The 27,506-nt window shown below is 35.0% G+C and overlaps 1 protein-coding gene across 2 annotated transcripts in view; it reads left to right on the top strand.

The window, feature by feature from the left end:
- The window catches only part of GAS2 (growth arrest specific 2), a 130,191-nt gene that overhangs the window by 32,036 nt on the left and 70,649 nt on the right, over positions 1-27,506 (top strand). For both annotated transcript variants that reach the window (XM_004369719.2, XM_004369718.2), the window contains exon 4: positions 16,501-16,642. In XM_004369719.2, the coding sequence (XP_004369776.1) occupies positions 16,501-16,642 (142 nt within the window). The remainder of the gene's footprint in view (positions 1-16,500; positions 16,643-27,506) is intronic.

Raw genomic sequence — 27,506 nt, forward strand, 5'->3', positions numbered from 1 at the left:
TTATGTCTTTGGTTTTCTTCATTCTCCTTTGCTCTGGATGGGATGGGACCAATAGCTATGTCTTAGATGGCCACTTACAAGCTATTGAGACCACAGACGCTACTCACCAAAGTAGGATGTAAAACATTTTCTTTATGAACTATTTTATTCCAATTGACCTAGATGTCCCCCAAAACCATGATCCCCAGCCCTCAGCACCAGTAACTTGGGCCCTCAAGGTGTTTGGATGTGTCTAGGATGCTTCTATGATTTTGCCTTCGTCAAGTTGTACTGCCTTCCCCTGCATTGTGTGTTGTCTTTCCCTTCACCAAAGTTAACTTGTCTACCATTTAGTTATTGATTTTCCCTCCCCATCCCTCCCCTCCCTTGTAACCATCAAAGATTGTTTTTTTCTATGTGTAAACCTTTTCTTGGATTTTTATGATACTGGTCTCATACAGTATTTGTCCTTTTGTGATTGACTTATTTGTCTCGGCATAATGCCTTCCAGAATCATTCATGCTGTGAGATGTTTTGGGGATTCATCATTGTTCTGTATCATTGTGTAGTATTCCATTCTGTGTATGTATCATAATTTGTTTATCCATTTATCTGTTGATGGGCACTTAGGTCGTTTCCATCTTTTTGCTATTGCGAATAATGGTGTAGTGAACATGGGTGTAGATATGTCTATTCGTATGATGGCTCTTATTTCTCTAGGATACTTTCTTAGGAGTGGGATAGCTGGATCATATGGTATTTCTATTTCTAGCTTTTTAAGAAGGGGCCATATTGTTTCCCATAGTGGTTGTACCATTTCATATTCCCCAGCAGTGCATAAAAGTTCCAATTTCCCCACAGCCTCTCTAACACTTGTTATTGTACTATGTTTTTGTTTTCTTTTAGTTAGTGCCAGTAATGTTGGGGTGAGATGGTATCTCATTGTAGTTTTGATCTGCATTTCTCTAAAAGCTAATGATTACGAGCATTTCCTCGTGTGTCTATTAGCTGCCCGAATGTCTTTGGTGAAGTGTCTGTTCGTATCTTTTACCCATTTTTTAATTGGATTATTTGTCTTTTTGTTGTTGAGGTGTTGAAGTATTCTATAGATTTTAGAGATTAGACCCTTGTTGGATATGTTGTAGCCAAAAATTTTTTCCCAGTCTGTAGGTTTTATTTTTACTCTTTTGGTGAAATCTTACGATGAGCATAGTTTTTAATTTTTAGGACCTCCCAGTTATCTAGTTTATCTTCTGGTGTTCGTGCAGTGTTAGTTATGGTTTGTGTTGTATTTATGCCATGTATTAGGGCCCCTAGTGTCGTCCCTATTTTTTCTTCCATGATCTTTATCATTTTAGGTTTTATATTTAGGTCTTTGATCCATTTTGAGTTAGTTTTTGTGTATGGTGTGAAGTATGAGTCCTGTTTCATTTTTCTACAGATGGACATCAGTTTTGCTAGCACATCTGGGTTCACAATTCTGTTCCATTGGTCTACGTGTCTGTTGTTCTACCAGAACCAGAATGTTTTGACTACAGTGGCTGTATAGTAGGTTCTGAGATCAGGTAGTGTGAGGCCTCCTACTTTGTTCTTTTTCTTCATTAATGCTTTGCTTATCCAGGGCCTGTTTCCTTTCCGTATAAAGATGATGAATATTTTTTCCATCTCATTAAAGAATGCTGTTAGTATTTGGATTGGGATTGCATTATATCTGTAGATTGCTTTGGGAATACATAGATTTGATATCAAGCTTACAAAATAATTTGAAAAAAATGGTTACAAAGTAATCGGAAGTATTATATAAGAGAAAGACAGTATTGTATTACGTGACTGAATTTAGAATAGAACTTAAAACATAATAGTATACAATAAAAAAATTCACATGTACAGATTTTTTTATTTCAGGTGTGTCTCTTCTATCTTCTAAATCAAAAGGGATAAACCCTCCCTTGCCATTGAGTTGATTCCAAGTCACAGAGACCCTCCAGAATGGAGTAGAACTGTCCCATAGGTTTTCCAAGGCTGTAATTTTTACAGAAGCAGACCACCACATCTTTCTCCCATGGAGCCACTGGTGGGTTCAAACTGCCGACCTTTTGGTAAGCAGCCAAGTACTTAACCACTGTGCTACCAGGGCTTCTTTTCAAAAAGGATGCCAATTAAAAATAATAATTCATGCTTTATAATGTATATAATAGCTATACTCATGTCACAATGCCCAAAGTACTTATATATAAGCCTATTGTAATGGTTTTTAAGTGGATTTCAGCAAGTTATTTTGACCCTTCAGACTACCCATATGTTATTAAATTCTTTACTCTTATTTTTTATTATCACAAGGTCAAAGTCTAAAGTATTCTCATTTGGTTTCCTTCAATAACTGCTTTGTTGGGGGGCGGGTAGAGAAAGCCAATGTCTACTAAGAAGGTGGGCTTTATATACGAAAAATTATTTGTACGTGTGTATAGATCCTTGGCAAATGGAAAATGACATGGGAAAAAGATGAACAAACACTCATGTCTAAGATGGTTTTCTTTTTATGTATAAAGAAGCAAATGAGAAGCATCAACATTATTTCAGAATTTCCACTTAAATTACAGGAGGGTAGAAATGCAATCTATTATCATGTTTGGCTCCTTTTCCTACTGGTTGTAAACCAGTAGCTACCAACCTTTTTATATGAGCAAGTGCAAGTCATAATTTTCCCCAAACGCTTATGTTCTCCTTGTACTAGGGTTTGCTTCTAATGAGGTCTTTGAGCTGGGAGATGGGAGAGAGGGTATTTCTAGACTTGCTCTGTACTATGCTGAGAATCCACTCAATCCAGAGCCAGTGAGAGAGAAAGACCAGGTGGCCTTATTCTCACATAGAAATTTACAAGATTTCAGAGGCTACAAAGATGCTAATCTGCTGTTAAAGAACCCCACTTCCAAACTTCAGAAGTTTTTTTCTTTTCACAACCTGAAAACGACAAATTATTGTTTTGCAGTGTAAGTAAATGTTGCACTAAAGGCATAGGAAAGGTAAGACTAAAAATAAAACACGAATTGAAACTCCAGAGGGCAAGAAGAAACATTACAACAAATTGTGCATCAGAGAGAGAGGTTGACATATTTTTTTTTTCATCTACAAGATTTTGCAGCACCAACAGAACCTTGTCCCTTGAGTACAAAAGTAAACCTGACTGAATTTTTCCAGGATGACATCATCTCTTTCACTCACACGCTCACATCCTGCCTTTAACCTCAGGCAGGAACATTAGCAAGACAAGATTGTAAAGCGGGTAGCTGGGGAACTGTTTTCATGATATTTGATAGCTCTAATTATGGGCACTGCTATTTCAAAGCACTGTGGATATAATATACTGTGTCAAGAGAAGTCACTCTCGCCATACGGGGAATGGAAAATTAATTATTTTAAAATGAGCTGTTACTAAATGCTTTGGAGGAATTCAAGTCATTGGAACAAATCGATAATGAATATACATGTCATTTCTTAAAGGAGAACATTTGCAGATCTTATAACAAGAGCCTTTTTTAAGAGACTGAAAATTGGGACAAGAGGGTTGTTTTTTCATTTAAAAATGTCTGAGGCTAGCTGGGTGATTTAAAATGTAGGTACTCACTTACAGCATTTAAATGTGTGTGTGGTCCAAGGTATGTGGTACTGGTACATTACAGAGTAATAGCATAATGTGTTTTAGATGAGGTAATTGAGTTTGCAGTGTATGGAGCTCTTCAACGCCATTTTAAGCTTTTAGGGACTGACTACATGAATATCTTATGTTGTTTCATTTAGCAGTTTGAAAATGCATTCCAGATTATGCGTGAAGCCGTCTAGTATGTGTTTACATTCTTTGCTAGTCATGTCTAATTTCACACCAACATAGGCTGCCTGTCTAACGGATGCCTTGCTAGCTAGCGTCACTGCTCCATGTAAAAAATAAGTAATGTAGCAATTCAAGCAACTTGAAGCCAAAAAAAAAAAAAAAAAAAAACGAAAACAAAAACACCACCACAAAGCAAGAACAACAACAATAAAAAACCTTAGCTCAATCAAAAATTGTTAGGGAAAAAAAAAAGAATTAAATCTTTTGGAGTGAAAGGGAAGAAAGGAAGCTTAAACCAGGGGTGAACCATCTAAATTCTGAATAAATTCAGGGAAAATCTTGAGAGTCTATTTTGTACCCGTTATTATGAAGGATGCAGAGACTTATCATATGTCGTAGGCTCTTCCTTGTAGAACAGAGATTTTTAATTGGTTTTGTGCCGTGGCCCCTGTTAGCAGCTGGGTAAAGCCTATGGGTCACTTCTCATAATGCTGTTTTTAAATACATATAATAAAACATAAAGGATTACAAAGAGGACTGATCGTATGGAAATACAGTTACTACAGTATTAAAATAGACATTAAAATCATAACTTAAAAATTAAGAAGCAATATTTTTTTTAATAAGTCTTGTACTAGTTCTAATAAATACTGTATTTTTATAGAAGTGATAGTAAACCAGCTATTTCCAGGTACCTGCAATAGCCGTAATGTAAAATAAAAATATCTGTGATTTCCATTGGTGAGAAATTTACAGGTACTGTTAATACTATTGTGGTTTCTTGCTTATATTCATAATTAAATACTAAATTTCAGTTATAGGCTAGTGAAAACAAAGATAAATTTTCCTTATCTGAAGGTCATGACCCTCCCAAAGCAAGAATGCTCTTGATGATCACAACCTAGTGAGGAATATATTTATAAACATACAAAACTCAGATTAAACCGATTTTGATAAATATACCCAAGTGCGGTTGGAGAATTAAGTCAGGAGAGATCCATCCTTACATTTTTATCTACATTTTATAATAAATGTGTGTATACATATATATATATGTATGTGTGTGTGTATGAACTATAAATGATGAACCAAACTATACATTGTTTCATTTTGTCATTTTTGCCGTTCTTAAACATTGGCTAAACATTGAAAAGTAGATATCTGTTCTTTTTTCTCAGACTTAATAAATGACATGTGATGTGAATAATGAAGCAAGCATATACTAAGTGTTTACTCTGGTCCTGTCAGAGTGAGCTTTCTACATGGGCTAAATCATAAACTAATTTAAAATTTAAGTCAGATCATGTCACTTCTTAACTCAAAATTCTCCAACGGTACTTTGAGTTACTTGAGTAAAAACCAAAATCTTTACAACAGCCTATACAAAGCCCTATGTGTTCTGTTCTTTGGCTAATTATATGATTTCATATTTGTTGACTTTCTCATCACCCTCTTTGCTCCAGTCATACTGGCCTCCTTGTTGCTCTTTGAACCCAGCAAGCGGACTCCATCTGCCACAAGGCCTCTGTCTGCACTTGCTCTTCTATCTTCTCAGTGTACTCTTTCCTCAGATATGTGTATGGCTTGTGTCTGCCTCCCTTCAGGTCTCTGCTCTAATGTCCAGACATTTACTGGAAAATAACTGTGAGCTCGGTTGCTGAATTATTTGGCTGCAGAAGGAAGAGATTGAAAGCTGCTCTGATTTTTGAAGTTTGAGAAACTGTGGTGATGATAGGGCCGAAAGTAAAAGAGGGAAATTCTGTTTGGGAGAAAATATAATGACTTGATAAATATCCTGGAAGGCAGGATATGTTGGTGGAAATGATTGATATTTTTGAGATTGTACCTATGTGCTTCAGTGATCATTCAAATCTCCAAGAGATTCATTGCAGCCTTAGACTGAATTTTATGTCATTCTTTAACTTCCGTTTTCTTTTCTAAAAAACACATACTTAAGCTTGAATAGGCATCAGGCACTGTTTCAAGAACTTCCCATATACACTCACAACGCTCAAAGAAACCGCATTCTGGAGACACTATTAGTATACCATTTCACAGATGAAGAAAGTGAGACATGGCAAAGTTGAGTCACTTGCCTGAAGTCACACAACTAAGTGAAAATCCAGGATTCAAACCCAGGTAATCTGGCTCCAGAGTCCCTGGGTGGTGCAAATGGTTAACGTACTCACTGCTAACCAAAAGGTTGGCAGTTTGAGGCCACCCAGAGGCACCTCAGAAGAAAGGCCTGGAGATCTTCTTCTGGAAAATCAGCCATTGAAAACCCTATGCAGCTCTTTTCTACTCAGAATTGACTCAACAGCAACTGGTTCTTGGTTTTCATCTGGCTCCAGAGTTTGTGCTCTTAACCACTCCGCTCTGCTGCCTCTCATTATAGGTAGAAGAATATGTGTCTTAGCTACACTCAGATTTGTATTTATTCAACACATATTCCTAAGTGTTATCTAGGTGCTGCAGCTATGCTAGGTGCTGCAGATAAAACCGGACAGTGTTCCATTCCTCATGAAACTTACAGTCTGGAGGCGGAGATAGTTGCTAATCAATCACACTCAGGCGCATGGCACTAAGAGCTTTCGAACAATGTGGACTTGACTCATTATAAGGAAGTGAGGGGTGGGTTTTTGAATAAGTGATTCTTCACCTGGAATTTTAAGTTGATAAGCAAAGAAGTATAGGAAGGGCAAAGAGAAGAGTTATGTGCAAAGGCCATGTGGTAGGAGGCATCATAGGGAATATGCAAAACTGGGACAAAAGCTAGGGTGGCTGTAGGTGGGAGTGCCTGCGTGTGATGCTTTATAAGACTGGAGACAGGTAGGAGCCAGGCTTAATACAAGCCTTGGAGACCTTATTATGGGGAGCTTTGTCTTTATTCTAAAAGTACTAGGAATTCACTGAAGGTTTTTAAGCAGGTGAAAAACAATCAAATTTGCCTTATGAAAAGCCCACTGGGTTACAGTGTGGAAATCAGAGACAAATGCACGGTGTGGTAAAGTAAAAAATATTAGAAGATGCATAAAAATGAATTGTAATTTAATAACTATACAACTGTAAGGCATTTTAATTTTTTAACATTTTTTCTATGGACATTCCAGAAGAGGGTTATGATACCAGAGAGGTCCCTCCTCCCTTTTTAATTTCTATAATTTTACTCTTACAGAATATATTTTTATCTTTTCTAAAGCTCCGTGATAGTTGTATCTAGTTACTTTGATACTGTGAATGTTCAATGAAATAAGTTTACTGAGAGAGATGTTTTTCAATAAAATGTATAGTTAAATTAAAAGCAGTAAGTTGATACAAGTGGAAACATTAATTCCACCATGGAAAGAATGACTTGATTGCCGGCGTATTTGAATAGTGCTTTCTATATGCTGTTTGGAAAAGGAAAGATATTAGTTCTTGGCAATTACTTCTTTCATATATCTCTTCTATTTTATATCTGAAATGTCTACTTGATGTAATCAAGGGTAGTAGTTTGTCTCAAACTTTTATGAAGAATGAATTGTTTAAGCTACTAGTATTAAATTTTCAGTTCATAGCATATAGAGAACTAAAGATGCCACTCTCTCAGTTGTTTTTTTTTCCTCCCTGGTTTGAATAGGTGAAATAGAATTCGTAATTCTTCTATTTTAATGCTACCTGTTGGAATGTTTTAGAATGAAATCAAGTGCTGAAATAAATTGAATTCAAGGTATTGGTGAGATATCATGGAACAGCTAAAAGTATATGGGTATTATAGGCCAAATAATTTGATTTAAATTCTGTAGGAGCTCAGTATCTTAATCTGAAAAATGGAGATACTATTACCTACTTAATTCATCCACCACTCATCTGTCAGTTTGTCATACTGTGGTGGCTTGTGTGTTGCTATGTTGCTGGAAGTTATGCCACCAGTGTTTCAAATACCAGTAGGGTCACCCATGGTGGACAGGTTTCATCGGGGCTTTCAGATTAAGACAGACTAGGAAGAAAGGTTTGATGATCTACTTCTGAAAATTAGCCAATAAAAACCCTGTGGATCACAACAGAATATTTTTTGATGCAGTGCTGGAAGATGAGCTCCCTAGGTTGGAAGGCACTCAAAGTACACAGTAGCTACAACAATGGACAGAAGCATACCAATGATCATGCAGAGGGTATAGGACAGACATTGTTTTGTTCTGTTGTACATGGGGTTGCCATGAATCAGAACCAATTCAACAGCAGCCAACAACGACAATTTGTAGTGTTATTTTGAAGATTAAATAGAATAATCCATATGAAAATAGCTCCTGTGTGCCTGGATCATGGTAGGCACTCACAATGTTAGTTCCTTCCTTCTCTACCCCACCATATAATTTGGCAAAATCTTTGCAAATGACCACACAATTGTGTATCTCAGTGATACGTAGGGGAGCCACTGGATTTGAGAGGAATGAAGAGACATGGGGTGCCATTAGCAGTTGAGAGGGAAACTAGCCAAGTTGCCAAATGTTGAACTCTATATAACCACAAATAATGGCTTTACTTTCCCATTCCAAAGTGCTGTCTAATATGATAGCCACCATGGGGCTATTAAAGTTTAAATTTATTAAAATGAAATAAAAAAAATTTGTTCCTCAGTCACACTCACCACATTTCATGTGCTCACTGTGTGTGTCACACGTGACACAGATACAGAATATTTCTATCATTGTAGAAATTATTATGGAAAACTATTAAAGAAGCTGAGGTTCAGATTTGAGGTAAAGGGTAAGAAGAAATAAATTGTGAGTCTTTTTCCCAATTCCTAACTTCCTGATTCTTACCTACAAGGGAAAGAATGAAATGTTTGCAAGAAAATATAGGAGAGGGAAGCCATAGGTGATTCAATATTTTTTTTTTCTTGCACTGATGCAATAATAAGAAATTACTTTTACTGAACAGGTCATTCACTTGAATTATATTATTTAATTCACACTGCCAAACATAGCCAATAAGATGTGCATCGTTTTCTATATGCATTGTACAGAAGAGGAGACTGAGGCATGGAGATGTTAAATAACTTGCCCAAGGTATCGTAGCTAATACGTTATGTAGCTGAATTTGAACGCAGGAAATTAGACTCCAGAGCCCTATCATGGAATTAACCTGAGAGGTAGTGGAGTGAATTAAATCACTTAAAAGAAGATTTAAATTCTTTCTTTTTATTGCAACCTACCTTGGTTGTTACCTGAAGGAAACGGGGAGGACACTTTTATAATTTATACCCTTCTATTGTATGTGAATCAACCAATCTACAAGTATTTTTGGGGACACAAATACATATCTTGGGTTAATTCCACTGAGAGATGCAAAAAAATACAGTAGACCAGTTGTTGTTGTTAGGTGCCATCAAGTAGGTTCTGACTCATAGTGACCCTATGTGCCACAGAACAAAAAATTGCCCAGTCCTGCGCCATGCTCACAATAGTTGTTATGCTTGAGCCGATTGTGTAGCCACTGTGTCAAACCACCTCGCTGAGGGTCTTCCTCTTTTCTGCTGACCCTGTACTTTACCAAGCATGATGTTCTTCTCCAGGGACTGATCCCTTCTGACAACTTCTCCAAAGTATGTAAGATGTAGTTTCACCATCCTTGCTTCTAAAGAGCATTCTGGTTGTACTTCTTCCAAGACAGATTTGTTCATTCTTTTGGCAGTTCATAGTATATTCAATATTCTTCACCAACACCACAATTCAAAGGTGTCAGTTCTTCTTCGGTCTTTCTTAGTCATTGTCCAGTAGACCAGTAGACTCATTTTTTAGAGAGTATATATATAGTTTTTTAAAAATAATATCTTATTGTGTTTTCAGTGAAAGTTTACACAGAAAATTAGGTTCCCACTTAACAATTTCTGCATAATTTGTTCAGTGACATTAGTTACATTTTACACGGTATGTCAACTTTCTCATTATTTCCTTTCTGATTGTTCCATTTCCAGTAATCTAGTTTTCTGGCCCCTTTGCCTTCTCATCTTTGCTTTAGAGTAAGTGTTGAACATTTGATCTCATACAGATGATATTTTAAAGGAGCATAGTACTCATGGTTGATATTTTTTATTTTATGAGCCAATCTGTTACTGAGCTGAAAGATGACCTCACGGAATAGTTCTGGTTCAAGATTTAGAGTATCTCAAGGCGATAGTCTTGGGGAATCCTCTAGTCTCAACTGGTCCGATAAGTCTGGACTTTTAAGAACGTGAGCTCTGTTCCACATTTTGCTCCCATTCTACCAGGATCCATCTATTGTGTTCCTGATCAGAACAGTTGGTAGTGGTAGCCAGGCACCATCTAGTTCTTTTTGTCTCAGGGTAGATGAAGTCTTGGTTCACGTGGATGCATAGAGACCAGTACTTGTATCTTAGATGGTGTCTTGCAAGCTTTTAAGAACCCAGATGCTACTCATCAAATTAGGATGTAGAATGTATACTTTACATACTAGATTATGCCAATTGACTGAGTTGTCCCACAAGACTATGGTTGGAAGCCTTCAGACCCTGTAAACCAATCCCTTGGGGTGTTTAATAAGTATTCGTGTTTGTGCCTCCTGTGTGGTTTATTGTATATATGAATATATATGGATGCATACACTTACATATATATATACCTGCATATATCTATGTATGCCCACCTATATACACACATATATAGACTTATACACAAGTATGCAGACATACATATACATGTGTCCACACTTCTATTATTAAGTTGTTGTTGCATAGTTGTATATGTCCTAGCATTTACCAAAACATCCTTTTTTCTTGCATACTTCTTAGTGACATTACAGTAGACTCTAGATATTAGAAATTTTAATATGCATTCTATTGATGATTTGCACGTCATCTTAGTGGTTTATTGGTAATAATTTCTTATTTTGCCAACACAAATTATTGAATCCATACCTTGGAGGCTGGTGCACAATAACAAGATTCTTCTCTGGAAAGTGAGCCTAAATGCCTACCCAATCTCAATTCAGCTTGGCTTTTCTCTACTCTGCATTACATACCCAGTAACTTTCAAAAAATGTTCGAAGGTATCACTTAACTTTTTGAGTTATGCTTTTCTGCATTTTGGGGAAGCAGTTTATGCATAGTGATGTTCTGAATTTAGTGAATTTTGAAGGTCCTGGAAATACTTCCCTTGAGAATATGAAACTGTAATACATACTATTTGGTTCTGCCCTCAAATTGTTTATAATCTAGTCTGAGGCGTCAAGTGTAACCTCTCATTCATTTATTAATCATTTTTTGAGGACATATATACTGGCACTATGTCAGGGTCTGGAAGTACTTAAGTGAGTAAAGAGTTAAAGACTGTATATAATTGCTGAAGGAGTTTCTTGCAGAGGTGGACATAAAAGCAAAACTAACGTGAAGGACAAATCACAGGAGCTGTGTGTGGAGGTTCTCATTTGAACCCCCAGTTTCTTAGATCTAAGATACCCTTCTCCGTATCTGTGGTCAGCTTTTCAATATTCAAGCACATCCATCCATAATTACTCAAGGCAATATTCCATTCTAAACATCTTTTTAAGGATTTCCTCAGTAAAGTGAGTTGATTTCACTCAACATACCAATTTGTTTTTATTTTATTTTACTTATTTCTATTATTATTAAAGAGGAGATTAAAGAGCTGGCTGTACTTTATGATTTTTATGAGAATTGAGAAAAAATTACAAATTAAAAACATCACAGAACTAGAAGAAATCTAATTGCTAAGGTTTTGAGAACTAAATATTTATGTAAAATATTTCAAAGACATTTTTTAGGTTCCATAGTTCTAAAAGTATTCAGTGCTAGTATTATTGAATCCTTTGCTCTTTAATTCAGGTGAAATGCAGGATTTGGTTTTAAGAGCCTTAATTATAAATAACACAGCAACTCTAGGGAGTTGCTTAGCCCTTTGATTTCTAGTTTGTGGGCAACAAGGAAGAATGTTGGGCCCTACAAGCTATGCTCTACTGCCTCCAGCCAATAGAGCAGGGTCGCTACCTCTAGTTTTATGTGATAGACTTTATAGTTGCTGTGTGTGAAGGTCCACGAGTAGTCTGGACTGATGAAGGTGACACTTTTTAAATTCTACCAAATAAAATGTTTTATCTGGATGAAGATTAGAAGTTTTCCATTCACACTGCTTGCAGTTTCCCAGTCTTTAACCACTGAATCTAACATCTCTAGAACAGAAGCAAATACCTCATAAATCACCTTCAGTGCCAAGTTACTAAGCAGACTAGGTTTTCTGCTGAATTCCCATGCACTGGAAATTCTCAAGTTATGAAGTTATAGAGTATAGCCAATCCTTGTTTTATTTGTCCTAAAATAGCCTTCATGCTTTCAATATCATTGCATTGATTTTTTTTTTATTGTGGTGAAAATATACACAATGAAAGATACAGCAATTCAACAATTTCTGCATGTGTAATTAAGTGACATTGATTGCATTCTTCAAATTGTGCAACCATTCTCGATATCTTTTTCTGAATTATCCCACCACCGGGAAATACATTCAATGCACCCTAAGCAAAATCTCCCTCTTTCCCCTTCCCTCCCACCTCTGTTAACCACCCATAATTTTTGGTTTCTCTCTCTCTATTTGCTTATTTCATGTAAGTTAGATCATTAGTATTTGTCCTTTTGTGGCTGACATTTTGCTCAGCCTAATGTTTTCTAGGTTCATCTATGTTGTGGCATGCATCAGGACTTGGTTCCTCTTTACGGCTGATGCATTGAATTTTAAGTATTAGACTCTAGTATTTGATATATAGATGACTTGTAAAGATCATAAGCTTCTAGGGGAAAAAGTGCTATTTACATCTGTATGCTCAATGCTTGTCCTTGTAAGGTCTTATAGTTTATGGGCATTCTTTTACTACGTGCCTCTTGGTGGATTTAGTGTCAAATCAATCAGTTGTGTGCCATATGGATATTGTCTTTCTTTTTGCCACACAGATAATGCACTTTATCATGCCCTTAGCCATGTCAAATATTTCGTAGTATCTGGATTATACTTCTGCATGCGAACTCATTCATTGGTTTAAAATGATTTTGGGCTATGTATATTTTCACCAAAAAAAAAAAGGTCGAGAAGAGAGAGGGTTGACATGTCGTGGGGTTGTTAACCAGTGTCATAAAACAGTATGTGTACTACTGTTTAATGAGAAATTATTTGTTCTGTAAACCTTCACCTGAAGTACAATTAAAAAAAAAAAAAGTAGAAGGTTTAGGTGAGCTGACTTGTGTATCCTGTAAGTGTACTGACGTAGCGTGGGGGAAAAAATTACCTTAGAGCATTTATTATTTACCTTTTCGTCTTCCATCTAGTGCAAGAGATTTTCAGAAAATCTAGCTCCCAGTATTTTTCCCCCATCCTTTCTCTTTGGAGTCTGCTGCTATAATTAAACCGCAAAACTAGTTACAGAAGAACTTCAGAGAGTATGGAAATCCAATGCTATTCTACCAGGAAATAATACTTGTATGTCTGAAAGTTCCTGAACATTCCTCTAAAGCAGCCCTCTCATTTTTACAGCTCTCTTCCAGCATTTTCCAAAACCTCGCCTGTTGTAGAACTTCATAGCTGCAACCACAACATGTTTTGTGATCAGTTTGAAATTAATCTCTTTTAAAAAACTGTTGACCTAGAGTAAATAAATAAATAAACGCTGAAGAGAAAAAAAAAAAATGATTGTGCAGGTTGTTCTCCCCCCTCCCTCACCCAGGGTTATAGGTGGTAGATCTTAAAGTGGTTCAGTGTTTGAATCTACTATTTATATTCTCTTTTTAAAATATCATTTTGTCTTATTAGCATCATTAAAAAAAAAACTTTACAGTCACCTCTTGGAGATTATTTTGAGCAAATCCTTTTTTAATGTTTTGGCTGACATAGTTTTCCTATTTTATTTAAATTTCAAATGTTGAAAAATGTAAAAGTCACTCAAAATCCTATCAGTTATTTTTGAATTATGTAAAATAAGAAGCAAATGATCCTCTATGCAGCCATCAACCCATTTCCTTAAAGGTAATTACTGCTATCAATTTGATGCATGTCTTTCTTGAATTTTTCCTAAATTTACTGTATATAAATATATAAATTTAAAATATATAGCACAACATATTATGTCATATTTATATGCAATTTAACTATATCCCTGGACATCAATATTGTGTGTGTGTGTGTGACATACACATCATAAAATAGAATTATGGTGTATATGTCTGTTTTCAACTTATTTGTTTCTGCTTAACAGTATATAATGAACATCTTTCTGGTTAATACATGTACATTTATCTTATTCCTTTTTAATGAATGCATAGAGTTCCACTGTGTTTAAATGCTATATGTTATCCCACAACTCCTCTCTTGATGCATTCTTACTTCTATTTTCTTTGTTTTCAATCAGTGTTGAAACAAATATAATTGTACATATATCTTCAAGCATTAAAGTTACTACTACTTCTGTAGGATGTATTCTTAGAAGTACAATTGCTAGATTTATGGATATATGTATTTTAATTTTCATAAATACTGCCTGCTTCATTTTCATGAATATTTTAAAAAGAAAACTTACTATACTATGCTATTTCTGATCATTTTTTACAAGTCACAGAGGGTGGCATTGCTTTGAAAACCATTACTGATAGCTGGACCAAGTCAGTTAAGGTGGTATTACTATAGCAGTAACCCCATATATGATTTATATGTCCATAGGGCAACAAGTGTATTTCTGTATAAATATTCGTATATACATGCAAAGACTTTCATTACGTCTACCCTAAACCAAATTCAGTCAGCAACAAAGAGATGGATTTTGAGATTAGATAGACACAACCCATAAGTGATATAGTAACGGAATGTTTTAGTTATACAGACACGGCCATAAAACCCTAGATGTGAAAAACTCTAGTAACAGTTTGCTGTTAACAGGACTCCATCAATCTATTTGGGCCACTACTTCATTTTGTATAACTACTGTTGTTAAGGAGCTCCACAATAGACAGTATTTTAGTTATATTTGCTGATATACAGTAACGAGTGGAAATATTCTGTCTATGAATTTAAATAACAAAGTACTCTTCTGATCTTTTTAATTTTTGAGGCAAAGGTAAGTCTATGTAGGCTGCTCAATTCCAACTCAAACTCATGCCATCGAGTCGATTCCAAGAAGTGGCTAGTGGATTCGAACTGCTGACCTTTTGGTTAGTAGCCGAACGCTTAACGACTGGGCCACCAGGGCTCTTCCAACTCATAGTGACCCTATATATAGGCTGGATCATCCAAATATGTGGCTTCCTTCCACATGTTTCACATCACAGTGAAGTGATTCTATGACTTTGTGGAAAGCCATATGTACTAGTTTCCTAGGGCTGTCGTAAAATATTACTACAAACTGGGTGGGTGGCTTAAAACAACAGACATGTGTTCTCTCACAGTTCTGGAGGCTGGAAGTCCAAATTCGGGACGTCAGCAGGCTCATGCTCTTTCTGAAGGCTCTAAGGGAAGATTCTTCCCTTGTTTCTTCCAGCTTTTGGTAGCTCCAGATGTTCCTTGGCCTGTGACCAATATCTGCCTCCGTGCTTACACGGCTTTCTTCCCTGTGTGTCTCTCCTTGTCTCTTCTCCACTTCTTGCAAGGACACCAGTCATAAAGAGATTAGTGCCCACCCTAATGACCTCATATTAACTAACTTCCTCTGCAATGACTGTATTTCCAAATAAGGTAACATTCACAGGTACCAAGGGTTAGCACTAGAACATACCTTTTGGGGGGACAGAATTCAACCCATAACATCATAGAAACTGAGTATATTCTATTAAAAACAACAACGACAAAACCTCTCTATAATACCTGCCAAGGGAGATTTCGTGATTCAAATTTTATGAGAGACTGATAATAGGAAGGTTTGTCCAGGTTCATACCCTTCCTTATCTTAATCATTTTCTTAGTTCCCAGACTGAAATAACAGAGAATGGAAATAATATGTTTCAAGGGCAAATAACAGAGTTCAGACCAGAATCATTTTTATAGTAGAGCCATACCCTATGGTTTAAAATAGTCTGAAAGATAGACTGTAGAATGTTATTGCTGAAAGATTTTTAATATCTCCCTTTCTTGCGATTGGTAATGGAAACTTGTGTTTTGTTAGATAATGCTGCTGTTCTCTTTTGACTTTCTAATTCTTGTGTAATTTTTATGGTATGTGTATACGTATATACATAAGAATTCGGGTGTGTGTATTATATATTCATGCATGATATTCATGTTTTCTGCATTTCCCTTTCACAAATGAGAAATCTGTTTATAAATACTTGATGAGAAATACTGAAAGGATGTTTAGATGAAAGGGAAGGCCAATAAATAAACAGATAAATAGATAAAGAAACACACAAATGAGAAAAAGAGAAACAGAGGCAATCTGAGCCAGAAAAGGGACTTGTGGACATTTACTACTAGTTACTCAAAATTCCAGGATGTTTGCATGCACAGATTTTCATAGTCTGTTAATCCCAGGTAAATTTCATTAGCATTTAATTTCCTTTTTTTGTGATTCTTCACAAACCTATTTATTGACATGAGGTCATTCTAAAGAACTTTGCTGAGAACATAAATGCATATTTAATATGTGATGCTGTGATGACTATGCCAGACATTCCACCACTGTGAGATTTCTTTGTTTTTCAGAGTCTGCCCTTAAAGAAGATTCCATGCAAAGCCAGTGCACCCTCGGGCTCTTTTTTCGCCCGAGACAATACAGCAAATTTCTTATCCTGGTGCCGAGATTTAGGTGTGGATGAAACATGTCTATTTGAATCGGAAGGTTTGGGTATGTATTTCCTTCATAATTTTAGCTGATAAAGCATTAGAATTATTATTTGTTTTCATCAGTATAACTATCAAAACTAACTTTTTCTGTATGATGCTGTTTTACCAATTGTTAGCTTAAAAAAAATCTGAATTTGTTGTAAACTTGCAGGCTTGTTGTAAAGTTGACCCTTTGAAAGTGTAAAAACGTTTGCCCTCTTACTGTTGGTCACACTGTGAATAAAAGAATAGGAACAGAAATAGGACAACTTATTCCAAACTAAAAATGAGGGCCATTAATGCAAGTCGGAGGGATATTTGGAAAACCTACGGAAACATTTTACACCAGCCTCTGCCTTTGATTAGAAGGGTGGCAATATATGCTGCAGCCATAGAGAGCACTACTGCGTTTTCATCTTTGCAAAAACATGGAAACACCATCTTCTGTGAGGTCTGTCTTGTTGAAACTACAGAATTATTTGGTTATCTATTTAGTCATTTTCTAGTGTGTTAAAAATCAGTCAAGCATGAGGTTGAAATAATAGAAGATGATGGAAAAAAAGATACCTAATGCCTAGACCTACCCAGAAAATTATATATTTTTTTCTGATTGAATTTTTGCAAGTCTACTTTCAGACTGTAGAGTGAGGAAACATACACTGGGTTGTTCAGTTTTGACATTACTTGATATCCTAGGGTTGAACGTTCAAACCTCCTACGTAGGCTCCATTCCCTCACCCTTCCATCCTTCACCCTCCACCCAGCCACCCCTCTACAACTCCAATATGGAGAATATTTGAATTAAAATCCCGTTTTAGCAAACTGGAACCCAGTGAAGAAAGAGGAAGTCTAGGGAAAAGAAAGCTTTAGTTCTTTTGCCTGAGACTTTAAAAAATCAATTTACAAAATCACATAATACCAGATGTTAACATCAAAGTAAGCTGACCATCCTTCAGGGAGAATAAGTATACAAATTATCTTCCAAACATTCAGAGTACAGTTCACCCATAGACTTGACAAAACGATATTCCCTTGCTGAACCTAGGAAATTGATGGTAACAACTGAAATCTTACTCATTTGAGATGCTGAAGGAAATTTGTATGTGTTGTAAGAGAAATTGATATGATATGGAAAATACTGCCATCAAATTTCTGAGAATTCCCTCAGCAGAGAAGCAAATAATGTGAATTTAGACTGGGAGACCATTTTACCTGAATGGAAAAATAAACCAAATTAATTGTATAGTAGTAAGCTATATACATACAGTAATGTGTTCCTTAAATGTTTGTTATATAAATGGGCTTTGTTCTTACCATTTCTTCAAATAAAAGTAAAACAAATTTGATAGAAGACAGATAACACATGTATATAATGGCATTTTTTTTTTTTTTTAGGCCAGTGGTAGTTTTATTGCCAGATTTTAACTTTCACTTTTGTAGGAACTATGTGAGTGGGGGATTATAGGAAGAGAGTGTGGAGAAATTATTGGAGGTAAAACACATGAAAGATTTAGTAAATCTCCTTTGGTTTATACAGCAATATAATAAAATCTTAATCACAGGAATTACACTTAGCACATGTGGACAATTAACATTGTGATTTACAATTCTGGAGTGCCACTGCCTTTGCCAAAGAACTGCCACATGGGGAATCTGCTTTATTGTTAGTTAGTTTGTTCATTCAACAGGTACTCGTTAAAAAGCTTTTTTTTTTTTTTCGGTGAGCACTCCAAGCCAAGTGCATTACTAGGAGCTGTGAATATAAATATGATCTTGCTCTCAATTTGCTCACTGTCCATCAGTTCTTTTTGTTACTTGAACTAATAATAAAACTTTCAGCTGGATTCCAAGAAGCAGCAATCTAATACCAAATTTTCTCTAGAGTAAATATCATTATATCTCAAGGCTTTAGTGTTATTGAATGTGCAAATCATTTACCTTCATGGCTTTTGAAAACATTCAGCTAATAAATAATACATCTTATCCTGAAACAATAAAGCCTAAAGCAAGCTATGTAATAATGACGTTTATATGTAAATACCTACTCCATAGCATATAAAATTATGCCAGGAAGAATTTTGAGATGGCCTAGTTCTTCACCTGTTTTGAGAAAAAAAAAAAACTGGCATTATGAAAAGTCATTATGCTTATACATAATAACTATAGATTATTTTGTAAAAAAAAATACTTTGATTATGATCATTCTCTAAATTATAACTCAGCTTATAACTTGCAAGCAATTAAAATGTACTTTAATGTAAGAAGGCCTGATAAGACAGAGTTTTCAAGGTTATAAAAATTAAAAAAAAAATTTTAGTCCTATGGGTATCAATCTGATTCAAAGAGGTTTTCTGTTTTGCTATTCAGTGAAAAAATAAATTTGAAATTTCTGCTGCTTAGAATAGGACATAATAAGCCCTGAGGAGACAGAAGAAGGGGGCCAATATTATAACGTTGGCTTTAGGATTATTCAGAGAAAGGAAACATCTGTGCCCGTAGGTGTTAATGATAATCAAGAGGAGGGACAATGAGAAATTCCATTTCCCCAAGTGGAATCCTTTCTCATCGGATTTTTTTTTTTAATTCACTGTGGGTGAGGAAGCAACTGAGCCCCTGCTGATAGCCTTGGACTCTGTACTTGCAGAATTGACTTTCTTGCAACAATAACACTGTGTACTCTGCTTGATGTCTTTTCACACTTCACTTTTGAAAGAGAATTTAGGGCAAGAGTTTTTTTTCTTTTTCTTTTTCCTACCTCAAGATTTCATTTCAGTAGCGCACAAGATGAAGAGCATCCTTTGTGTCCTAGTGTTTTGAACAGCAAATAAAATGAAAAGATGCCCTGATGAAGGGGAAAAATCTGTTTGAATGAACGATAAAGTAGATCACTGTACTGAGTGTGTATCAAGAGGCTTCTGTTTTTAGCTGTTCAAAAGGTCGTTGCCTGTATAAAGCATCCTTATCTTCGTGGCAACTGATATTCCACCCTCTGTGGCAGAGCTTTCTGGTACAAAGATTTGTGAGTGAATCTTGATTTACAACTCATTCCATCTGCTCCCTTTGCACAATAGCTAATGACAAGAAATCACAGAGGGTTAGGGAAGGTGTTGGGATGACCTGTAAAGTATGGACAGCAATTTATTTTCTTATGCATCTCTTGTGTTTCTTGTCTTTTTGATGCATGTTAGATAACTTCCTACGCCACCTGATAACGATCACATACAGCACATAACCCTGCAATTTTTCTTCTGTGGACTTCTTGAGAGAGAATTTTCCTCTGTTAAATGTCAGTTGTTATACTATAAGTTTACTATAGTCTGAATAGAAATGAAAATATAAGTGTTTCAAAAATGAACCAGTAGAAAAACGGACAAAGATCATGAACAGACAATTCATGATTCTAGAAAGCCAATAAAGATATTAAAAATAAATTGGATACCTTAGGAATAATATAAATGCAAATGAAAATTATTACATACCTTTTTGTCATTTGCTAAGTAAGCAAAAATTGAGAAAATTGTATATTTAGTGTTGGTGAGGATGTGGGACAATAGGATCTTCTATACATTACTGAAGAAAAGTGGAAATTGGAATGCCTTCTTTGAAGGGCAATTTGACATTATATATCAAAATCCTCAGAAGTGTTCATATCCTTTGATCCACTTCTAAAAGTTTATCTGAAGGAAATAAATAGAGATAGGCGCAAATATTAATGCACAAAGATGTCGAATAAAATGTTTTTCTAACAGTAAATAAAATGGAAATCAACTGAATCGATGACATTTGGAGGTAGCTTTTGCAAATTATACTCATTATAGACACCAAACAAAAATAATATTCTTGAAAACTATTTAAGAATATGGGGCAATTATTTTATACTGTGAATATGAGGTAACACATTTATATCTAGTATAAAATAACAAAAAATTCAGAGTCAGAAATTGAAGGACAAATAAACAGCAATTAAGTCACAAGTGCTACTCATTTTCTTCTTCAATTATCTATTTAGCAAACTTTAGGAAGTAAACAAGCATGGCCTATAATCTTAAAAATGAACAATTAATTTTATTTATAAAGATGTAATGTAGACAAATTTGCATAGAAAAGTATTTATTGACATAAATTTTTACACATCAGCATAATATAAGAATTTTTTCACATTGTTGAAATTAAACTGACATTTCCAGTGGTTATAGAATTGTGTGCTGCTGTAGTAACAGATGACATAGATTATTGCATGTACCACTGAGCATACTCTAACCTTAAGGATCTGCATGTAATGCCCACCCCCTACTCCTGCTGTTCAAACCAGGCTGGCATACAAATTCATGACTAGAGGGGATTTTCTTTTTCACGTCTCTGATTTATTAAGAATAATAAGTAGTTTCATTAGATTCCTTAATGTTTAGGAGTGTGCTTTACGTTAAAAAGATGAATGTTTTCTTTAATTTAAAAGTATGCAATTTATCACTCTAATGACAAAATATTCCCCCAATAATTCTTTTAAAAGAAATGAATATTCTTTTAACTGTGGAGTAAAGAAAAGAAAAATGTTTAAAAGGCTCTATGTATGAAAGTATTTCTGTTTTCAATGTCACAGAGATTTGAAAGTTGTTAGAATGCGTTAGTCAATAATCTTCCTAACAGTAAATTTAATAATTTCTAGAAGATTAACTATTTCTAAAGTATTTAAATAAACTGTTTCCTTCCATTAATGATATTTTTATATTGGAGTATATTATAAAATTTGCATTGTCAAGGTAATGTAATTTTTTTTCCAGAAGCTTGTTTGTTTTGCTTTCTTTGGCTGTATTCTGGTGAGCTTGGGAAATGGAAGAAAGGGAAGATGGGGTAAACTTGAAAAATACACAATTTTTGGCTTGCTGTAATTGTGTCAATATCATTATGTTATTGGATGATTATAGGATTTGGAGGCCAGTGACTGTTCTTCACCTGTTTCTCTGAGAAAAGCATCTACTCAGCAAAAAAGGGTTTGCTGTATGCTGTGTTAGCATGTCAATGTGTGTGATTTGCTTGGGTATTACTTCATTTTCTGTTTTTATGATCTGTCTTTGTGTTTGCTGTGCGGTACTGTCTTTGTTTGATGCAGCATTCTAATGAGCACAGTTTTCCAGAATCCTTTGTTCTGTTTAATCTTGGTCACCATTTTGCTTCAGAGGCAAACACTAATCTACCTGCTCCCTTCTACAATATTTTTTGTAACATTATAAAAAAAAAAAAAGTGCTACTTTTCAAAAGCCAAAAGGATCATCTATGGATTTTTAATCTTTAACATTTTTTCATTTTATACTTTAAAGTCATCTGTTGCATCAGAAAAAGATTCCATACCTGTCTTCCAGTGTTTGATACGTCATTCCTTTGCTGCGGTTATTGTTATTGTTGTGGACTATAAGAGTATTGCTATGGGGGAAAAAATAAACATGACTTTTTATTAGAACTTGTATAGAGTAATGATTTCAGGGCACTCATTGAGTTCTGGGTTATTTATATTCACTTTATTTCTCTCCAAGGAACATTTTATTTGAGACTTTTTTTTGTTTTTCAACATCTGTTCTTCTAACGTACTTTGTTGGCTTCTCGATTCACTTTTTACTTTTGCACTCAAGAAAATCTTTCCAAATTTAGCCATTTTTCCATGCCAGAGAAAATGTGAGGGAGAACAATAGTGAATCTGAATGAGAGAGCGAAATGTCTTCCTGGAATGATAGGTCTGTCAAGGACTTGACAGAGTCAGTGTAGAATTAGGAAAGTGGACAACCTTCTAGCTTTTCCAGGAATAAATTTTTACTGTAGAATGTTTAATAATAATACTTATTTGCTTAATCAATAATAGGTAAGCTGTTCACATATGCTACCACATCTACTTTTCCAACAACCATCATTTTATAGATAAGAAAGCTGAAACGTAGAAAATTAAAATAAATTGCCCAACATTTCACAACTTCTATATGATCCAGCTAGGATTTTAATTCAGATCCATCTACCTCCAGAAGTCCCACCACTGCGTTACAGAAGTTCACGCTTTGTTTAAGTTTAGAAATGCATATGATTATCTCAAGTAAGAGGAGGAAGAAAAAAAGAAATATAAATCAAATTAGAAAAGATTTTGCCTCTGCTGATTTCAATGACAATGACTTAATTAATTCAACAAACTTTATTTCAAGGCTACTATCAGTGCCGGGTGCTGAAGACAAAAAGAGAACTTATTCCAGAACATTTCTCAATTTAGTGGTAAAGGCAGTTAACCACATTTTTCTATACATCTTCCATTTCTGATGAGATTATGAAGGAACGCTCTTTGTTTATATGACTTATATGTGGATTCCATATAATATTTTAAATCATTCTGATGAGACATCCTGAAGAAATCTGGATACTAACGCGCACACACACAATGAATGAGCTTGCAGAATTCTTCTTTGGCTTCAAATCATTTTGTTGATGCTAGGTGCCTTTGAGTCGATTCCCACTCAGCAACTCTATGTAAAACAGAAGGAAAGATTGCCTGGTCCTGCGCCATCTTCACAATCATTGCTATGTTTGAGCCCATTGCTGTAGCCACTCTGTCAATCCATCTCATTGAGGGTTTTCCTCTTTTTCACTGACCCTCTACTTTACCAAGCATGATGTCCTTCTCCAGGGACTGGTCCTTCCTGATAACACGTCTAAAGTATATGAGACAAAGTCTTGCCATCCTTCCTTTAAGGAGCATTCTGGTGTAGTTCTTCCAAGACAGATTTGTTCATTCTTCTGGGAGGCAGTCCATGGTATATTTAAGATTCCTCACCAACACCATAATTCAAAGGCATCAATTCTTCTTCAGTCTTCCTTATTCATTGTCCAGCTTTCACATGCATATGAGGTGATTGAAAATATTATGTATGGCTGGGTTAGACACACCTTAGTCCTCAAAGTGATATCTTTGCTTTTGAACACTTTAAAGAGGTCTTTTGCAGCAGATTTGCCTAATGTAGTATGTTTCAGATCATTTTAAGGCCCCTAAATTAGGGCGTTAACCCTATAATTGCATCCTATCTTTAAACTCAGAGATTTGGAGTGACATGACATGGGGAGCAGTTTGTAACTATCACTTCGCTTTCTTGGGAAGCATCTTTTGTACCTTACAGATTTTGGCAGGGGAGAAATGCTCGTACTTCTCATTAAGGGCTAATTCAGTGCAAGAATCATTTTCTCTCCATTCATCATCACCACCACTACTGCCATCCTTCACATTTGTAGAGCACATTTCATTTGGCAAAGCATGTTAAAATATTTTAGCCATATAGATATAGGAATCATAACTAATATTTATTGTTATAATTATAACTGATTAATACTTCTCAAATGTTAATGTGCTCATTAATCTCCTAGAGAAACCATTTAAAGGCAGATTCTTCTGCATTCAGAAGGTGTGAGGTGGGGTCCAATAATTTACATTTATACAAGTTCCCAGGTGATGCCAATACTGTTGGTCTGTGGACCACACTTAATGTGTGAAGGAGTAACATTTATAGAGTACTTATTACGTACCAAGTACACTTAGCCATTTTACCTCATATGGAAAAACCAGTAGATGGAATGATGCCTGTTTTAGAGATAAGAAAGTTTTGCAGCCTGGATTAGAAGTTAATTCTTCTGACTTCCAGTTTACTATATCTTTCTCTGACGATTGGAACCTGTTCTCGATTCTGGAAAAGTGGGGGGTCATTAATTAATGATTTTTTTCTAGATATTTTCAAGATTTAGCCAGAAAAATATAATCTTTTAATTTTTTTTCCCAAATCGAAAGCTAAAACAGTGTTTTTCAAGACTGCTGTGAATATTGTAACCTCTAGTTGTGTAGAAACCAAAGGGATAAGATGATTTTCCATGTGTTCATTTCATTGTTCATATGTTAATGTGTTTAGGCGACCTATACATTCAAGGTCTAATGCAGTTTATTCCCTGCAGATTTTGTGACATTGAAACTCTATCCATTGCTTTAGCAGAAGGCCACGTTTTCTGTTCCAGGATCTAGCAGCATTCCATTTGACATTTAATGCCCATGAGATTTTTACAGAATCTAGGATATGAGATTGAGTCTCTTGCCACATATTTTTGAATAGGGATCTGTGTTACTTTTCCCGGAGGTGTTCTGCATTATGCTCTTCTTTGAGATGGTTTTGATTATTTAAAAACAAGCCTCCAATGATAAAGCATTTTGCATAATAATTACCATTGACTAGGGAGCTTTTGTATTTGTTTTGGAGAGACTTTGTTCAGAAGAAAAAAAGCAACAGCAATCCCTTCTTCAGCCCCAATTCAAAATAAGAGACCACACTGATGTTACAATGATATAGTGCAAATAAAAATGTTTTCTACTGTAAAATTCAGTGTAAGGGGAAGTTCCTTAACTTTTTTGAAAAAAAAAAAAAGAACCAGTAATCATGTTTAAAATGTGTAGTAAACATGACTCAATCTAAAGGCTTTAGTTCAAACTTAATCCACTAAAAGCTGGATTTCTAATCATACTGACAAAGACATGCATTGAGTTATCTGATCTTTTAATATATGCAATATATAATCAGCTTAGATAATTTATTAAAAATAGAAACATACAAGTTATTTTATTCTTAGGAACAGGAAAATTAATGGCAAGATGTTTTATGTTTCAAAAAATGATACATTTTCTAATATAATTGTTACTTAAGCTTTATACTTAAGACAAACTCATAATGACTATAGTATATCTGATTTATATCTGTCTATATATGCTGGCCAAATTGACCTATTTAATCTGAAATCTGATAGAATTTAGAGTTAACTATCTCTGGTACAACATAAATAATAAAAAATAAATATATATGCGTTATGATAGGGTCACTCTAAATTATACATATCTCCAATAGCAAAAGTGTGTTTAATCCAAGGTTTCATCCACCACTTAGTACAGTGACTGACACACAATAGGTGCACAAAAAACGCTAAAAGAAAAAAAAAAGTGAATTAATGTTAATTGACTAAGCCAAATGGGGATAATATTTAAAATATAGTTAACAATAACAACAATAACAAAGAAACATTTGGCAATTGTTTATTATGTACTAAACACTGTGCTAAGAATAACAGTAAATATTATTTTGTTTAATCCTCACAACTATATTGTGAGGTAGACACTATGTTTTTCCTTCAGAAATCTGAAGTTTTATTGAGTAACCCCCCAAAATAACACAATTAGTAAGTGTCAGAGCTGACATTCACACCTAGATATTTCTGGCTCACGCCCAGGATCACTGTACCCCTTCCATTTATATAACTTTAAATTAAAACTTTCTTCACTGCGAAAATCAAACAAGGTCACCTCTTATATAAAATGTAGATACTTGAAGACTCTGGAATTTAGTTTTATAGGAATGAGTGTGCTTTTGCAATTAAATTAATATCACACAATTTAAATTCTTGCCTTTTCTCAAAATGATAGGTAAAATTTTAGTCTTTATTCAGTTTGTTCATTGTCACCACTGCTGTCACCACCACGTCCTCCTCCTCCTCCTCGATATTAAGAGATACAATCCTTTCTGAGGTACTACTGTGTTCTGCAGAAGTTGTGAATCTCTTTTGTATTATTTCATTCATTGCTTACAAGTCATCAAACATTCATATTTTTTGGCCACAGATGCCAGACACGATATGATCAATATTTGAAAAAGTGAGGCAATATTATTGGTCTCTCTTGAAGCTATTTTATTGCTTTCTAAGAGAATGTATTTTCCAAGTAAACTGGGAAGTCAATCATTATCTTTGTCTTAGCATTTTCCTAAGAGCTGACGCAGGGGAAGAGGTTGATTTGTCTTCAATTCTATAGGTTGGTTCTATTAAGGAGACAAAATAGAGAATCATGCACTGTCTTTTTGATTTTCCAAAATGATTTTTTAGTGAGTCAGTGTTGGAGTCAGCATTCAAGGTTTGGCCCACAAAACTTGTCTTAAATTGATTGCTAAATTGAGGAAGCAAACAAATACAAAATAATTATGCATCCTAAATATCACATTGTCTTTTCTATATTACCCACATCTGATTTTTCTGTTTTCCACATATTTTTTTCCAAAAACAGAAAAAGCAGATGTGGGTAATATAGGAAGCACTTTTCATTATTTTCTTTTTCAGAATAAATTTGAGTTATATACATTTTTTTTTGACATTTATTTATTTACATACCAAACATACCAATGTTGACATAGTCCTAAGAAGATGTACAATAAGTTGGTTAAAGAACCATTATATTTGTGTCAGGTATTACTTTTTATATTTGCTTATTTCCTGCATAGCCATGCTGTTTGTTCTGTTCATGAATAATTTTCATGTTTTTATACTGTTTCCATCAAGAAATGCATGAAGTTATATCCAGGGCTCCTAGAGCTTCAGCTACTTACCTCTTACTTAAGATGAGGATATTAACAAGGCCTTAAAATGTTCCTGAGATTTTATGTAGTCCTTTCTCCCACTCAAAGCTCCTGTTTGTTATTTTGTACCATGGACAGGGTGAAAAAGTCCAAATCGGAAGACATTGATTTTCTAGATGGGAAGATCGATTTTCATCCTTTTGCTTTTGTTTGTTATATTTCTTTTGTGGCGTTTATTATTGTTCTCCATTTGAAATGGATGCCTGTGTGGTTTTACAGGCCATATGTTGCTATGCACTGAAGTTGATTTAATGTGTCAAAAGTTGTGAAGTTTGTATCATTCTAGCCAGTCCACTGTTTAAAAACAAAACAAAACAAAAACCTGTCACTGTAGAGTCCATTCTGATTTATAGAGACCTTATAGCACAGATTAGAACTGCCCCATAGAGTTACCAAGGTTGTAATCTTTATGGAAGCAGACTG

Source organism: Trichechus manatus, unplaced genomic scaffold (genome assembly GCF_000243295.1).
Source record: "Trichechus manatus latirostris isolate Lorelei unplaced genomic scaffold, TriManLat1.0 scaffold00006, whole genome shotgun sequence".
In the NCBI taxonomy this organism is placed as follows: Eukaryota; Metazoa; Chordata; class Mammalia; order Sirenia; family Trichechidae; genus Trichechus; species Trichechus manatus.